Raw genomic sequence first — 18,326 nt, forward strand, 5'->3', positions numbered from 1 at the left:
GTTTACTACACTACTGTATTTTATTGTTGGTCATTATGGTGGTACTTGATGAATACTTAGGTCTACTACACTACTGTATTTTAATGTGTTCATTATGGTTGTACTTAATGAATACTTAGGTCTACTACACTACTGCATTTTAATGTTGTCATTATGGTGGTACTTAATGAATACTTAGGTCTACTACACTACTGTATTTTATTGTTGGTCATTATGGTGGTACTTAATGAATACCTAGGTCTACTATACTACTGTATTTTATTGATGGTCATTATGGTGGTACTTAATGAATACTTAGATCTACTATACTACTGTAATTTAATGTTGGTCATCATGGTGGTACTTGATGAATACTTAGGTCTACTACACTACTGTATTTTATTGATGGTCATTATGGTGGTACTTAATGAATACTTAGATCTACTATACTACTGTAATTTAATGTTGGTCATCATGGTGGTACTTGATGAATACTTAGGTCTACTACACTACTGTATTTTATTGATGGTCATTATGGTGGTACTTAATGAATACTTAGATCTACTATACTACTGTAATTTAATGTTGGTCATCATGGTGGTACTTGATGAATACTTAGGTCTACTACACTACTGTATTTTAATGTTGTCATTATGGTGGTACTTAATGAATACTTAGGTCTACTACACTACTGTATTTTATTGTTGGTCATTATGGTGGTACTTAATGAATACTTAGGTCTACTACACTACTGTATCTTAATGTTGGTCATTATGGTGGTACTTAATGAATACTTACACTACCGTTCAAAAGTTTGGGGTCACCCAAACAATTTTGTGGAATAGGCTTCATTTCTAAGAACAAGAATAGACTGTCGAGTTTCAGATGAAAGTTTTCTTTTTCTGGCCATTTTGAGCGTTTAATTGACCCCACAAATGTGATGCTCCAGAAACTCAATCTGCTCAAAGGAAGGTCAGTTTTGTAGCTTCTGTAATGAGCCAAACTGTTTTCAGATGTGTGAACATGATTGCACAAGGGTTTTCTAATCATCAATTAGCCTTCTGAGCCAATGAGCAAACACATTGTACCATTAGAACACTGGAGTGATAGTTGCTGGAAATGGGCCTCTATACACCTATGTAGATATTGCACCAAAAACCAGACATTTGCAGCTAGAATAGTCATTTACCACATTAGCAATGTATAGAGTGTATTTCTTTAAAGTTAAGACTAGTTTAAAGTTATCTTCATTGAAAAATAAGGACATTCCAATGTGACCCCAAACTTTTGAACGGTAGTGTAGGTCTACTACACAACTGTATTTTAATGTTGTCAGTATGGTGGTACTTGATGAATACTTAGGTCTACTACACAACTGTATTTTATTGATGGTCATTATGGTGGTACTTAATGAATACTTAGGTCTACTACACTACTGTATTTTAATGTTGTCAGTATGGTGGTACTTAATGAATACTTAGGTCTACTATACTACTGTAATTTAATGTTGGTCATCATGGTGGTACTTGATGAATACTTAGGTCTACTACACTACTGTATTTTATTGTTGGTCATTATGGTGGTACTTAATGAATACTTAGGTCTACTATACTACTGTATTTTAATGTTGTCATTATGGTGGTACTTAATCTAAACTTAGGTCTACTACACTACTGTATTTTATTGTTGGTCATTATGGTGGTACTTAATGAATACTTAGGTCTACTACACTACTCTATTTTAATGTCGGTCATTATGGTGGTACTTAATGAATACTTAGGTCTACTACACTACTGTATTTAATGTTGTCAGTATGGTGGTACTTGATGAATACTTAGGTCTACTACACTACTGTATTTTAAGGATGTCAGTATGGTGGTACTTAATGAATACTTAGGTCTACTATACTACTGTAATTTAATGTTGGTCATCATGGTGGTACTTGATGAATACTTAGGTCTACTACACTACTGTATTTTATTGTTGGTCATTATGGTGGTACTTAATGAATACTTAGGTCTACTATACTACTGTATTTTAATGTTGTCATTATGGTGGTACTTAATCTAAACTTAGGTCTACTACACTACTGTATTTTATTGTTGGTCATTATGGTGGTACTTAATGAATACGTAGGTCTACTACACTACTGTATTTTAATGTTGGTCATTATGGTGGTACTTAATGAATACTTAGGTCTACTACACTACTGTATTTAATGTTGTCAGTATGGTGGTACTTGATGAATACTTAGGTCTACTACACTACTGTATTTTAAGGATGTCAGTATGGTGGTACTTAATGAATACTTAGGTCTACTACACTACTGTATTTTAATGTTGTCAGTATGGTGGTACTTGATGAATACTTAGGTCTACTACACTACTGTATTTTAAGGATGTCAGTATGGTGGTACTTGGAGAGCCAAGTACTTAAAAACATTGAGAATCATTAATCCAAGACTGAGTTGAAGAACAAAGCAATTATTAAAACAAATAATTGATATTGCTTGACCTTGTATTTAGACTTTTAGACTACATGTTTTGAAAAACCGAGGGCAAATGTAGGTGAAATAATAAAGAAAAGACAGTATGAAGATGTATCGTTCCAAATCCATTTATTTGTTGTGGCACAGGAGATGATTGTGCTGATGGAACAGTTCATTAAGACATTTTACATCTGTATAATTTGTGACTAACTGCCTCCACAATGAGATGATGCTGACTTCTAATTAGATGTTTTCCCACACAGGCACCAATATAAATGGCTTCATCACCAATAAATACAAGTATAAAAAAAACCACATTGATAATCATTATCAAAAAAAACCAAGTACATAAAAGATACCAAAGGCACACAACTTTTAAATCCACTTTGGCAGTCCAGGATTCACCTAACAAATGAAAAACATGGCAACAAGAGTAAATGAGAAAAAAAAGAATACTTAAATAATATAATCATTATATTATTGTCATATTAATATCCAGTCAAGTTGTCCTAAGAGTCTACTTCCTGCTTGCTAACATGTCATTCCAGTTTAATCATCACCTTTTTTGTGTTTTTGTCTTTAGTAGCTTCCAGCAATTTGGATATGCGTGCTTTGGCAAATTAAACATTCTGTTGTTTCTTTAAAAACTGACACCGAAACACTTCGAGCAATTTTTCCGCTGACACCAAAAAAAAAAAAAAAACTAGAAAAAAAGATAAAAAAATTCTTATATTTTGTAAAAATCAAAAACAGAGCGTAATAAAAGAAAAATACTAACATAGTATAATTATATCACTGTGAATCCAGTTGACAATAACACACAATACAAAAAAAGGCAACAGAATAGAATACAATACTCAATGTGTCAGAGCAGAGCCTTTCTTCCGTCACACCAGCACATTCATCCAATTCGGGGCCCATTTTTCCTGACATTTTTAGGGTGATACCAATCTCCCATTTGGCTTTTTATTGTGTTTTTTGTCTCTTCCCCCCTCAAGTCAAGCTGTGTAAAAATACAAGGAATCCTGAGGTTGTTTAAAAAAAAGCCATGGTGGATGATTTTATACACCGGTGTGGATTCCCACGTCAAAGAAGAAAAAAATGCATGGCTCCCATGAATGATGTCAAAGCTTCATCACATCTTTGGTTTGCAAACAAAAAACATTCGACTCACTTTCTTTAATCTACTTTACCATCCGCCTTTCCTTTGTATTTAAAAACCTTCTCGAACAGGGCCGTTCAACTCAATTTGTTCCAGAGTCAAAGACTACGTTTACACTGCAGGCCAAAGTGGCCCAAATTTGAATTTTTTAAACAGCAGACTGTTTACACTGCGAGTAAAATGTGATTTTTTTTTTTATCAGACTCCGGTGTAAATGCACACAGGCCCCAATGTCGCCTCCAAGTCACTTGCATGCACACTTTGATGAAGTCAAAAGAAAAGAAGTTGACCGGGAGGACGTTGTCACTACTACAAAATAAAATAAGTTGCGACACCTTAAAAATTAAGTGATTTTTAGGTGAATTTAAAGTGAAGTAATATAATGTATGTATGGATGTACAGTATAGGTCAAAAGTTTGGACACACCTTCTCATGCACAACACGACTGATAAAGCAAGAGATTCCACTAATCAACCCTGATAAGGCACACCTGTGAAGTGAAACCCGTTTCAGGTGACTACCTCTTGAAGCTCATCGAGAGAACGCCAAGAGTGTGCAAAGCAGTGATCAGAGCAAAGGGTGGCTATTTTGAAGAAACTGGAATATAAAACATGTTTTCAGTTGTTTCCCTTTTTTTTTTTTGTTAAGTACATAACTCCACATGTGTTCATTCACAGTTTTGATGCCTTCTGTGACAATCTACAATGTAAATAGTCATGAAAATAAAGAAAACGCATTGAATGAGAAGGTGTGTCCAAACGTTTGGCTTGTTCTGTAAATAATTCTATGTATTTGTCATATTTTTATGGCTGTTAAGTAGAGGAGACACGGATATCAGCGTGGATCCACGGAAGATTTATTTTATTTTTGTATATGTATATATATATATATATATATATATATATATATATATATATATATATATATATATATATATATATATATATATATATATATATATATATATATATATATATATATATATACACTACCGTTCAAAAGTTTGGGGTCACCCAAACAATTTTGTGGAATAGCCTTCATTTCTAAGAACAAGAATAGACTGTCGAGTTTCAGATGAAAGTTCTCTTTTTCTGGCCATTTTGAGCGTTTAATTGACCCCACAAATGTGATGCTCCAGAAACTCAATCTGCTCAAAGGAAGGTCAGTTTTGTAGCTTCTGTTTTCATATGTGTGAACATGATTGCACAAGGGTTTTCTAAACATCAATTAGCCTTCTGAGCCAATGAGCAAACACATTGTACCATTAGAACACTGGAGTGATAGTTGCTGGAAATGGGCCTCTATACACCTATGTAGATATTGCACCAAAAACCAGACATTTGCAGCTAGAATAGTCATTTACCACATTAGCAATGTATAGAGTGTATTTCTTTAAAGTTAGGACTAGTTTAAAGTTATCTTCATTGAAAAATAAGGACATTCCAATGTGACCCCAAACTTTTGAACGGTAGTGTATATATATATTTGTTTATTTATTTATTTATATACATACATATATATATATATATATATATATATATATATATATATATATATATATATATATATATATATATATATATATATATATATATATATATATATATATATATATATTTATTTATATATATACATATATATATATTTATTTATATATATATACATATATGTATATATATACATATATATATATATTTATTTATTTATATATATACATATATATATATTTATTTATATATATACCTGTATATATATATATATATATATATATATATATATATATATATATATATATATATATATATATATATATATATATATATATATATATATATATATATATATATATATATATATATATATATATATATGGAAGAAAAAAAAATCAACTCACATGTAAACAAATGTGTCACAGCGTCAATTCCGGTCTTTCAACAATTGCTATTTCTTCTGAATCAAAACATATATTCGTATATTACATATAGATTTATTTGTGCGCTATTTACAAGTGATGCACTGAAAATTTGGTCGTCTTAAATAAAAACTGAAACCGGATGATGAAATATCCATTTCCACTGGCGACACTGTCTTTCCGGCGCACACGAGTAACGTAGCTCGCCCAAAGACGACGAAAAAAAATCACATTCGGGTCACATTGCGTTTAGACTGAAGTCACATTTGAAAAGATCAGATTCCAATGGGATTCAAGACTACCTCCTGTTGTGGCCTGAATCTGATTAAAAGATTTAAAAAAAAAAAAATCAGATCTGTGTCCCTTGAAGGTAAAAAATAATCCAATTTGGTGTGCAGTGTAAACGGGGCCGTTATGACTACAGTTTGTAGGAACTTACTGCCGAGAGCGCCAGTTTGATGACATTTAACATGCAGGATTTGGCTCCTTGCCAGTTGAACAGCCCTTATTTCTTCTCACTTCCTTTTACATTTCCATCTCTCAACCTCCGCCTCTCCCTCTTCCATTTAAATCCACTTCCTCTCAAACAACAGCTGGCTGATTGTGCTCGCCCGACGCGGCGGCCGAGTGTACACGGGTGGAGCGCCGACCGTGTCAAAGCTGTAAGCTGAGCTCTCTCGTCAAACATGACATGTCCGACAACTCCGCACCAGCAGGGGGCAGTCATTCAAGCACCGCTACAATGTGCTGACCTTTGAAGCCCCTTAAAAAAAAAAACCTCACCATTTGGTTTGGCTCGGCGGGTATTGACGCACAATTACGAAAAAAAGGCAATTCCTACGTATAAAGTAGGGGTGGGACCAAACATTGTGTACAGTATCGATACAAGTAGTCGATGTAATGGTCATTTTTGACTTGTTGTGACTCTCCTGTGAGTTGTGTTCTTCCGATATATCACACAATAGCTGTATCGTGATATCAGCATTATGGACATTGTGATGTATCGTACAGTTTCCTTCGATTTTTCGTTCTCCTTAACATAAGACACGTGTCATTCTTCCAAAAATATGACACCGTTACTGTGTTGGTATTGTTGGGTATTACGATTACGGTATATTCTGCAATGGCTGAATTGTGATGTGGGTGTTGCTGGTCCTTTTTCAGTAATACATCGTAAAAAAGCTTTCTTCAACTGTATCATACTATCGATGTATAATGATAATCGGTTGCGTTGATATAGCGATGTTTGTTACGTAATCCATATAATATCGGTATTGTTGGAAAAAAAAATACCCTTTCGCCCATTGCTATATTTTGATATCGGTATTGTCGGATTAAATACAAATATCGTGATGTTTTGTACGTTGTTTTTCTTCCGATACGTCCTACAATCGATGTTATTAGAAAGAGTCCCTTTCTGAGGTGGTTTACAGGCTTTACGAAAACATACTCTTTCTAGGTTATAAAGATATCACTTTGTGTTGCACGTGCTGTGTGATTATTTAGTATCGCAGATGATCGCCATGTATCGTACAATAACTGTGCTGTGAAATGATAGTGTCTTCTTCCAAATATCGCACAATCACCGTGTATTGGTCTCGTCGGAAAAATGCAGTGTTCTCCGTATCACAGATGGTGTAACGTACGTGTGGTAGCACACAATTTTTTATATTGCTGGAAAAATAACGCAATAGTACTATATTATGAATAACTGCAACTATGTAGTACTGTAGGGCAAAATACTTGCCAACATAGTTGGATATATCTGCTAATTATATAGCATCAATAATGATATTCATTACTATATGGACTCCGGTAACAGCCAACACCCAACATCAAGTTCTGCCCACAAATCAAAACAAAACAAAGCGAGGCAAATAATAATAAATAATGATCAACTTTTAGAATACGACCCTGGTTGGTTGGTTTTTCTTTCCAAAATAAAAAGATCACAAAAGCGTGTGCTCTGTGTGTATTAATCAAAGGTGCTTTTGTAAACTCTGAATGGGTGGGAATCTACGCTTCTGGTTGGATATGTAAACATGTGGGAACGCAGGGGAGTGACAAAGGGGAACACACACACACTCACACACACACACACACACTTGGGTGGCTTGTGTTGCTGCCAACTCCCCTCTCCATCCTGTTCACAAAAAGCCCTGACCAAGTTTCCACTGGCCTGAGAAGTGGACTTGAGTGTGTACACCTGTGTGTGTGTGTGTGTGTGTGTGTGTGTGTGTGTGTGTGTGTGTGTGTGTGTGTGTGTGTGTGTGTGTGTGTGTGTGTGTGTGTGTGTGTGTGTGTGTGTGTGTGTGTGTGTGTGTGAGTGGTGGGTAAACATATCATTCCCATCAAGATGTCAGCCCTATTTGGAAAACCTCAACTTCCCAAAAGGTGTATCCCAGTAACACACTGGTCGTTAATGCCTAAACACACACACACACACACACACACACACACACACACACACACACGCTTCCTGCCTCTGCGCCCGTGTGCTAAGTGAGGTTGCTGCTAATGTCCAGGGCTTGCTGGTACACCTGAGTCATGTCCTCCAGGTCCCCCAGCAATGAGAAGCTGCAATTGTCCCCAGGCGAGCCTTTTGTTTTGGGGCCACGTCCGAACTTGGGCGCCTGGAGGATGGTGGGCGCGGCCTGGAAGCCTTTGAAGTTGGCCAGGTGCAGCAGGTTCTCGGCAGACACGCACGCCCGGATGTTAGGGCGGCGGTGCGGCGTAGAGGGATGCCACTCGGCGCACTTGTTGCCGGGCGACATGTCCTCCCCCACCATGCTGGAGGGGCGGCTTTGACTGCGCGAGAGGCCCGAGTCGGCCGGCGCAGGGGGCTCACCCAGACCTCCGGCGGCGGCCACGGCGGCGGCGGAGGGGGGTCCGCTGTAGGTGGAGTACTTGCCGTTGCGCTTCAGGATGCCCTTTCTTCCCATGGCTCTCTTGGGCGGCGAGGTGGCGAGCACGGTCATGCTGGCTCCGCCCAGCAGCTCTGAAGACTCGCTCCGCTCGGGGGAGGAGTAATACCCTGATTCCCGCTGTTGGTTGTTCTTCAAAATGCCTTTTTTGGGCAGGGTGGGCACCATCTTTGCAGGCGAGCCTCCCCCAAAGGCGGGCTCTTCTCCGTCTCGATCGGGACTGGAGACGTGCCCTCCACCTTCAGCTCGTTCCGCCGCCGCCGCCGTCTGGCTCGTTGACGCCTCCTCCATCCTGGCCGAGTGTTGCTCCTCTGCCACTCTGGTCTTCAAGATACTCTTTGGTCTCTTCAGACCCGGTTTGTCCTCGCCCCCGCCGTGCGCCTGACCTTCCTCCACGTTTTCCTTCTTGGACTTCTTGGGCCTCTGGCGCAGCAGCAGCTGGGGCAAGGCGGCAGGTTTGGCGGTGGGACCGCGTGGCTCAGTGCGGTTCTGCCAGTCGATAAAGCGGGCCAGCATGGGCGAGCCGCCGTGGTCGTGCTGGGCGTCACAGTCGCACACGCTGTTCTTCCAGCCCCAGTTCACCCACCAGTGGTTGGCGATGTCTTCAACAGTGGCGCGGCGCTCCGGGTTCACCATTAGCATCCAGCGGATCAGTCCCCGCGCGTCTAGCAAGGGAAACATTTGTAAGACACACAGTCCGTACGCAACGTGAACAAAAGAGCACGATTTGAGGTGTTTGGGGTTCACTCAGCTCAAGGAAGCTGAGAAAACCATGCCACATTGAACGCATCATTCGGAATGAGACACACTCACAAAAAATAACCCAAAAGAACATTTTGAAAATCAAGACTACATTTCCGTGCCATCTCTGGGTTGGGGAGGAGATCTTGCCCCAAGTGGAAGAGTTCAAGTACCTCAGAGTCTTGTTCACTAGTGAGGGAAGAGTGGATCGTGAGATCGACAAGTGGATCGGTGCGGCGTCTTCAGTAATGCGGACGCTGTATCGATCCGTTGTGGTGAAGAAGGAGCTGAGCCAGGAAGGCAAAGCTCTCGATTTACCGGTCGATCTACGTTCCCATCCTCACCTATGGTCATGAGCTTTGGGTTATGACCGAAAGGACAAGATCACGGGTACAAGCGGCCGAAATGAGTTTCCTCCGCCGGGTGGCGGGGCTCTCCCTTAGAGATAGGGTGAGAAGCTGTCATCCGGGAGGAGCTCAAAGTAAAGCCGCTGTTCCTCCACATGGAGAGGAGCCATATGAGGTGGTTCGGGCATCTGGTCAGGATGCCACCCGAACGCCTCCCTCTGGAGGTGTTTCGGGCACGTCCGACCGGTAGGAGGCCACAGGGAAGACCCAGGACACGTTGGGAAGACTATCTCTCCCGGCTGGCCTGGGAACGCCTCGGGATCCCCCGGGAGGAGCTGGACGAAGTGGCTGGGGAGAGGGAAGTCTGGGCTTCCCTGCTTAGGCTGCTGCCCCCGCGACCTGACCTCAGATAAGCGGAAGAAGATGGATGGATGGATGGAAGACTACATTTCCTGCACTATTTTTTACCTTTTGCTTTATTCTCATCTACCAACCTTTTTTGGCTGGCCACAGATTTTTTTGTTTCATTAGTAGATCATTTACTGACATTATTATCATTGAAAATTTAACGTAGAATTCTATAACATGCAAAAAAAAACACGTGTTTACATCAAAAATATACCTTCTTGCTGGCTACTAATAAATACTCTAGAACTACAACTGGTTCAGGACTAACAGTGTTTAGATTGTAATTATCCCAGAGAGCGAATGGAGGTGACAGCAAGTAAGCTAGCCAGATAGTTAGCTAACTAGCGAGCTTGTTTCGGTGCTCTAAACCATGGTCCCAACTTTTAATTTTCTACCGAAAACAAGCTTGCTAGTTAGCTAACCATCTGGCTCTCTTACTTGTTGTCGTATGAAATGACAATGTTGACGGCTGTCTACTCTGATGCTAATCATCGTTAGCTAACTAGCAAGTTTGTTTCGGTAGAAAATTAAAAGCTATCTTATTTGTTGCCATATGAGACGACAACAAGTAAGACAACCAAATGGTTAGCTAACAAGGGAGCTTGTTTCGGTGCTCTCAACCATGGTCTTAACTTTTAACTTTCTACCGAAAACAAGCTTGCTAGTTAGCTAACCATCTGGCTCTCTTACTTGTTGTCGTATGAGATGACAATGTTGACGGCTGTCTACTCTGATGCTAATCATCGTTAGCTAACTAGCAAGTTTGTTTCGGTAGAAAATTAAAAGCTATCTTATTTGTTGCCATATGAGACGACAACAAGTAAGACAACCAAATGGTTAGCTAACAAGGGAGCTTGTTTCGGTGCTCTCAACCATGGTCTTAACTTTTAACTTTCTACCGAAAACAAGCTTGCTAGTTAGCTAAACGTTTAGCTATCTTACTTGTTGTCATCTCATATGACAACAAGTAAGATAGCCAGATAGTTAGCTAACTAGGGAGTAGGGATGATACTCGAAACCGGTTTTCCCGGTTGTTTGATAAGAAAAGAACCGAGTCCTCGGACTCGAATCACTTTTTGAGAACCGGTACCCGTTATCGAGACCACTATAGTAAAGGAAAAGAGTTGATTCTTTATTCGAATCCCGTCCCGACCAGAAATGCTCCATGGGACATCACGTAGCTCAGTCATTAGGCGCAGATAGCGAAAGCAGGAAAACAATGGACGGGAAAAAGCGCTCCAAGGTGTAATAAAGTTCAAAACAAAAGCTATAATCCATCGAATAACTTTACTGAGAGATTTTAGCAGGGTAAAACACATGACCAACACTTTTACGACCAACCGGAAACATAGCAACGCACCTCCTTTACGGCAGCTGTCGCAACGTTCTTAAAACAACCGCAGCACATACATATATATACAACATATCTCCCTTTTTTAACTTTTGTTTTTCTTTCCTTGTAAACAAAACAAAATCACACTGTAGATGTGTTGTCGGTCTAATTATAAATAATGCAGACGAGGCGTGTTGGCTGAGTTCTTGACGTTTACTTTCACAGCGTGGCAACATGCAACACTTTTCGGGGCTACCGCGCATGCTCGTAACTCCCGTTGCATGCTGGGTAGTGTAGTTGTTATATTCTCTAGCTCATAACATTTTTCCCCCATAAAGAAATAATGTTAACTCAATAAAGTGTATTTCTTTTTTTATCTTTAACTTTTCATTTATTAGCATTGTAACCACATTTGCAAATACCTTTTCTCTTCATAGAATGTTCTTTCAATAAAGAAATAAAGTGCAAAAATGTCAAAGCATCATAACAAACAGTTATGTCAAAGAGCAGCAGAAGTGCACTTTTTGGAGAGCTGTATTATTTTCAGTTTTGTGCCCAAGGGACTGATTTTATTTAACACTATATTATTATTTATACACCTATAGTGATCACAGAGACAGCTTGTTTTTGTGTTACTGTATATATTTGTTTCTCTGAAAAATCCCACTTAATATACTTTGGGTAACAACAGTCAATATTTATTTATTTTATTTTATTTTTTTAGGTGGGTAACAGTCAATATTTATTTATTTATTAGATTTTATTTTTTTATTATATAATAAAAGTGAGCTTTTGTTAAACCAAATATTGTGTGTTTTTTTCCATATACAACAACCTATCTGGACTCGATAAGAGAATCGATAAGGAATCGGTTCGATAAGAGGATTCGATAATAGGCTCGAACTCGATAATTCCTTATCAAACATCATCCCTATTAGGGAGCTTGTTTCGGTGCTCTAAACCGTGGTCGTAACTTTTATTTTTCTACCGAAACAAGCTCCCTAGTTAGCTAACAATCTGGCTAGCTTACTTGTTGTGCCTCCATTCGTTCTGAGGGAAGATTACAATCTAAGCACTGTTAGTCCCGAACCAGTTGTAGTTCTAGGGTATTTATTAGTAGCCAGCAAGAAAGTATATATCTGATGTCTGAAATGACAACAAGTAAGCTATTCAGGTGGTTAGCTAATTAGCGAGCTTGTTTCAGTGCTCTGAACCGTGGTCTTAACTTTAAATTTTCTACCGAAACAAGCTTACTAGTTAGCTAACAATCTGGCTAGCTTACTTGTTGTCGCCTCCATTCGCTCAGCGGGATAATTACAATCTATACACTGCTAGTCACGAACCAGTTGTAGTTCTAGGGTATTTATTAACAGCCAGCGAGAACGTATATTTTTGATGTCATATGAGACGACAACAAGTAAGCTAGCCAGATGGTTAGCTAACTAGCGAGCATGTTTCGGTGCTCTCAACCATGGTCTTAACTTTTAATTTTCTACCGAAAACAAGCTTGCTAGTGTAGTAGAATTTCTGACCTTTGACCTATATTGCATGTCTTTTAAGAATGTCCGCTCATTTTCAATTTTCTTGTATTTTGTGCCATTGAATGGACCAGTTGTGGGACAAAAGTGAATATTAAGTCGTGCCAACCTGTCTACAGAATGTGTTGACTGTCTAAAGGATTCGAGTTGTTATGGAACAGATAGGGATAACCAAAAGACATTGACGCATTAGATAACAAACAATGACGCACAAGAGACATATAAAAAATGGCAGAAGACCGGAACTCGACAGTGATTTTGGCTTGTGTGTGTCTTCTTTGTGGTCTGTCTGCACGGCCAACTTAATTCAACCTGCACTTCTGATAATGGGTAAATAAATTTGTTGTACTAAACTACTTTTGTTGCCTGTTTAAGCTTCGGACAATCCACTACACTAGTTAGCTAACCATCTGGCTATCTCTCCTTGTTGTTGTATGAGACGACCACAAATAAGCTAACCAGATGGTTAGCTAACTACCGAGCTTGTTTCAGTGCTCTCAACCACGGTCTTAACTTTTAATTTTCTACCGAAAACAAGCTTGCTAGTTAGCTAACCAACTGGCTATCTTATTTGTAGTCGTATGAGATGACCACAAGTAAGCTAACCAGATGGTTAGCTAACTAGCGAGCTTGTTTCGGTGCTCTCAACCATGGTCTTAACTTTTAATTTTCTACCGAAAACAAGCTTGCTAGTTAGCTAACCTTCTGGCTATCTTACTTGTTGTCGTATGAGACGACAACGTTGACGGCTGTCTACTCTGCTGCCAATCATATTAGCTGGTCCTGCAACTTAGGCAAGAGGAACAGAACAGCGACTACATGCGACTGAGAAGAGCGTTCCAAAAATGTTGTTTGGATAGTATTTCTTTCATTTTAAAAAAGGCGGAAGTGGTATTTTGACGTGAAAAATTATGTTTAAAAATGCGGATTCCTGCATTTTCACAGACATTTCAAATGCCTGTATCCAAGAGGAGACTGAGGGCAGCAAGAAAACTGACAATGTGGAGCATAATACTGCTAAGATATCGTTAGCATGTGCGTTAGTCATTTGTAATCTATTTATCATCAAATGAGCAGGTGCCAGATAGAGTAACTTGTAGTAGCCCACGTTATTAGCATCAATGGTGAGTAGGACTGTGAGTGGATTTTGCAGTACCTGAGGACTGTGTGGGCTCCTTGTATTCGCCGTTGCTAATCTGCCGAATGAGGTTCTTATGGTCGCCGCCGTCGAACGGCATGGTTCCGTACACCAGTGTGTACAGCAGCACCCCCAGAGCCCAACTGTCCACCTGGGGAAACAAGACAAAGTCCACCCCGTTAGATGTTTGTATTAGGGACTCCTGATACCCATGTCCCTTTGTTGACTGAAATCTTTTGTCTTAGTTCTCGTCAACGACCTATTTTCCATTTCCGTTTCAACAGCTTAAATTTTTGTTTCATCTGACCACAGAACTTTCCTCCAGAAGGTCTTATCTTTGTCCATGTGATGTCAGATGAAACCAAAATTGAGCTGTTTGGCCACACTGCCCAGCAATATGTTTGGAGGAGAAAAGGTAGGTAGCCTTTAATCCCAGGAACACCACGCCTATCATGCCACTGGAACTGGTGCTTTACAGAGAGTAAATGGGACAATGAAAAAGGAGGATTACCTCCAAATTCTTCAGGACAACCTAAAATCATCAGCCCGGAGGTTGGGTCTTGGGTGCAGTTGGGTGTTCCAACAGGACAATGGCCCCAAACACACGTCAAAAGTGGTAAAGGAATGGCTAAATCAGGCTACAATTAAGGTTTTAGACTGGCCTTCCCACAGTCCTGATTTATATGTGTGGACAATGCTGAAGAAACAACTCCATGTCAGACAACCAACAAATTTAGCTGAACTGCACCAATTTTGTCAAGAGGAGTGGTCAAAAATTCAAGCAGAAGCTTGTGGATGGCTACCAAAAGCACCTTATTCCAGTGAAACTTGCCAAGGGACATGTAAGCAAATATTAACATTGCTGTATGTATACTTTTGACCCAGCAGATTTGGTCACATTTTCAGTAAACCCATAATAAATTCATAACTTCATGAATGTTTTTTGTGACCAACAAGTATGTGCTCCAATCACTCTATCACAAAAAATAAGAGTTGTAGAAATGATTGGAAACTCAAGACCGCCATGACATTATGTTCTTTACAAGTCTATGTAAACTTTTGAACACGACTGTATATATATACTTGCAGTGTGTATATTGTACATATTACATATTGTTATGAAGCTGTCTGTTACTACATTGTATACTGTACATACTTGCAGTGCGTATATAAAACATTGATGGAGGGTTTTGAAGTTGTTTTAGAGGCTTTGAAGGCTACAGTGGGGGACTCAGTGAATTGCATCTTTGAAGCGTTTTATATCATCTATAAAATCCTAAAAAAAAAAAAAAAGACGTGTGTTCTTGTCTCTCATAATGATTGTGAACGAAAGGCAACATTCCAAAACAAGTGCAGTTCTCCTTTAAGTTCAAGAGGAGTGGTCATTTGTTTTTTGTCAACACCTTGTGGTCAAAATAATTCATTAAGTAATGCCAACGATGCAGTAAGTTGAATGAACCCAGACATGTTTGTTACTGGATGCTTTCGAATACACGTCTGCCTTGGAGACTTTGTATCTGTAAGTAATATGTAACTATAATTATTAAATACTGGTTTATATGGACAAACGTGTTTTATACTGCAATATTGTTCAATTAAGGACACGGCTTGTCACACCACGCCGTGCCTTATTTTGAGTTTCTTGATAATTTTCTGGGTGTCGTTTTAGTTCTCGTCTTGCGCTCTTATTTTGTGGTTTTTCACTTCCTGTTTTCCTCTTTCCTGCAGAAGCTTTACGCCTGCCTTTGAGCTCTTTTCCACTCACCTGTTTTCTGTTTGAAATTAGCAGTATATAAGTTGAGCTTGCGACAGCGTTTGGTTGTCAGGACATTATTCAGTGGTCACGATTAACGATTCTTTCCATGCTGAGCTCAAGTACGCACGTACTTTGTGGACGCCATCTGCTCCACATTCCTTGTGAGTGATTTTGCTGTGTTTCAGCATTTCGTTTTGTTTCCTTCATAGTCTGTCCAGTCAGAGCACTTCCCTGTTGCTCTCGCTTTTTGTTTGTTTAATCATTAAATACAACCTGCCTTCGTCGTCTCACTCGACGCATCGCTTGGCAACGTGCCACTTACGTCTAGCTTATGTGATATTGTGTGCTTAGTAGGGGTGTAACGGTACGTGTATTTGTATTGAACCGTTTTGGTTCGGAGGTGTACCGAACGAGTTTCCACACGAACATATTAAGTAGCCGCCCCGCTTCCTTCTGCCTCTGTTTCTGTCAGTACTCTACACAGCACCCAGCATTGTCCCACCCACACAACTGTCTGATTGGTTACAAACAGAGCGGTAACGCCAATCAGCAGTGCGTATTCAGAGCGGTAACAGCCAATCAGCAGTGCGTATTCAGAGCGCATGTAGTCAGTGCTTAGCCTTAGCAGGTAAGCATCAGGCAGCGGACTCTCCCCAAATTATAATAAACACCTCCCAGTCAACTACTACTAGTAACATCACTATGAGCCCGTTGACCTTCTAGAAATAGAAAATGGCAGCTCAGCTCGCTCGCAGTCCTGGCTTGAGGTGAAGGCTAATTCGCTTTTAGCGTAACGTTAGCTCATTTTGCGGTGTGTGTGTGTGTGTGTGCGTGTGTGTGTGTGTGTGTGTGTGTGTGTTACGGACAGCCAAGCCCTGTCTGTCTGTTATTTCACTTGACCTTTTTCTGTGTTGATTGAGCTGTGTTGAAGCAGCAAAAAAGGACATTATGTTAAATGAAGAGTTTCTGTCTCTGATAGTTGATATAATAATGTAACTGCATCATTAAGCCTACATGAACTCCGTGGTGTTCAGGGATGAATAGTCTCTCCTATTGCTATTGTACTATTTTTTAAATCTAAAATGACATTAATCATTAGTAATGGAGCAGCCTAGTTTTGAATGGCAGGGTCCCTGCTATCACATGTTGATAAAAATATAACATTTACATAATAAAAATCAACTACAGGCTTCCAAAATGCTGTAATAAATTAAGCATGATGAGTTGAATTGAAACTGTTTAATGTTGCACTTTTTATATGTAGAAGAAAAGTTTTGTCATTTTATTTAATCTGAGCAACAATTTGAGGCAGTTTAATGTGGATTAACGTGGGCAGGATTATTATAGTGTTCCCAATGTTAAAAGGATACAGCCATTGTTTACAAATTTGGTAAATAAATAACCAAAAAATGTATATATTGTTGTTTTCTTACTGTACCGAAAATGAACCGAACCGTGACCTCTAAACCGAGTTATGTACCGAACCAAAATTTGTGTGTACCGTTACACCCCTAGTGCTTAGCTTAGCTGTTGTGTATCTGCCAACTCCTGGCAGCCTGTAGGCCACTATGTTTACCTTCTTTAAATAACTTCACTAAAATACAAGAAAAACCTTGTGTTCTTATTGGAGGACATTTAGATGTTAAGTAAACGCACTTCTTGTATCTGAGTTTATAGCAGATATTTTAGATGTGAGCCGATACCATCCGATACTTGCTTTTTGCTGATATCGGACCAATATCCGATGTCAATATCGGATAGGGACACCCTTGTATGTACGTACATCACAAAGAGTAGGCTTAAGAATGTTATGCTATGCAATGGAGACCTAGCGGTCCCTACGTGATTGATGACTCATGGCGTTTAAAATAAATGTTGTGGAAAGAACTCAGCTCTGTCTAACGTCAGAACGGACATTTGAAGCTATGCCTCGGAGATTACACTGACGTTAATAAGCACTCGAATGACTTCTCCGCAAGCACTTTGTCGACTGTGCCGCCTCACCGGCACGTCTTTCACGAGAGCTAATAACAAAGCGCTCCCGGTGGGAAAGGGCTCGTTTCCATCCAGATAAATCCTTTTCCTCTGCCTCTTGTGCTCCGTCAGGCAGACGCATGGACTTTCTGACCGCCGAGCTAATGCAATGTGGCTTTCTAAGGAAGCGGTTACATAAGAGCCGGTGTCTGAAGCATGACGAGGTGCAGCGACATGAGGTAGATGATTCCAGCAGAGATGGCCGAGATGTGATTTCCTGGCTCCTGGTGCCATTCGCTGATTAGGAATGTGTGACAGAGAAGCTAAGACGACATGAGCGTTGCATCTGGTTAGTGTTGATGTTGGAGGCTGGGCTTTCAGGCAGAGCGCAATGGAGGCCCTGACACAAAGAGGAAATCAGATAAGACCAGTTAAGAAACTTGTGTACTTCCTTCCAAGGCTCTGGACGCACACCAAGAATGCATCATAGCACTCTGCTCGCGATTGGTCCGTTGGTTGGACCGTTTGAGGGCACACGCTATTGTCCTGTTCTATTTTCTGTTGCTGTAATTTGTGGCCTCAAACCAACTGTGGATGTGTAATTTTCGATTACAATTGAACTGCTG

General features: G+C 39.8%; 1 protein-coding gene across 1 annotated transcript in view; it reads right to left on the bottom strand.

Annotated features, from left to right (window-relative positions):
- Positions 1-5,521: 5,521 nt before the first annotated feature.
- Positions 5,522-18,326, bottom strand: part of nuak1b (NUAK family, SNF1-like kinase, 1b) — a 78,509-nt gene continuing 65,704 nt past the window's right edge. Inside the window, exons 7-8 of the mRNA XM_062035890.1 lie at positions 13,989-14,121; positions 5,522-9,130 (exon numbers count right to left, since the gene is read on the bottom strand). Coding sequence (XP_061891874.1) covers positions 8,040-9,130; positions 13,989-14,121 — 1,224 coding nt within the window. The 3' untranslated portion in view covers positions 5,522-8,039. The remainder of the gene's footprint in view (positions 9,131-13,988; positions 14,122-18,326) is intronic.

Source organism: Entelurus aequoreus, linkage group LG24 (genome assembly GCF_033978785.1).
Source record: "Entelurus aequoreus isolate RoL-2023_Sb linkage group LG24, RoL_Eaeq_v1.1, whole genome shotgun sequence".
In the NCBI taxonomy this organism is placed as follows: Eukaryota; Metazoa; Chordata; class Actinopteri; order Syngnathiformes; family Syngnathidae; genus Entelurus; species Entelurus aequoreus.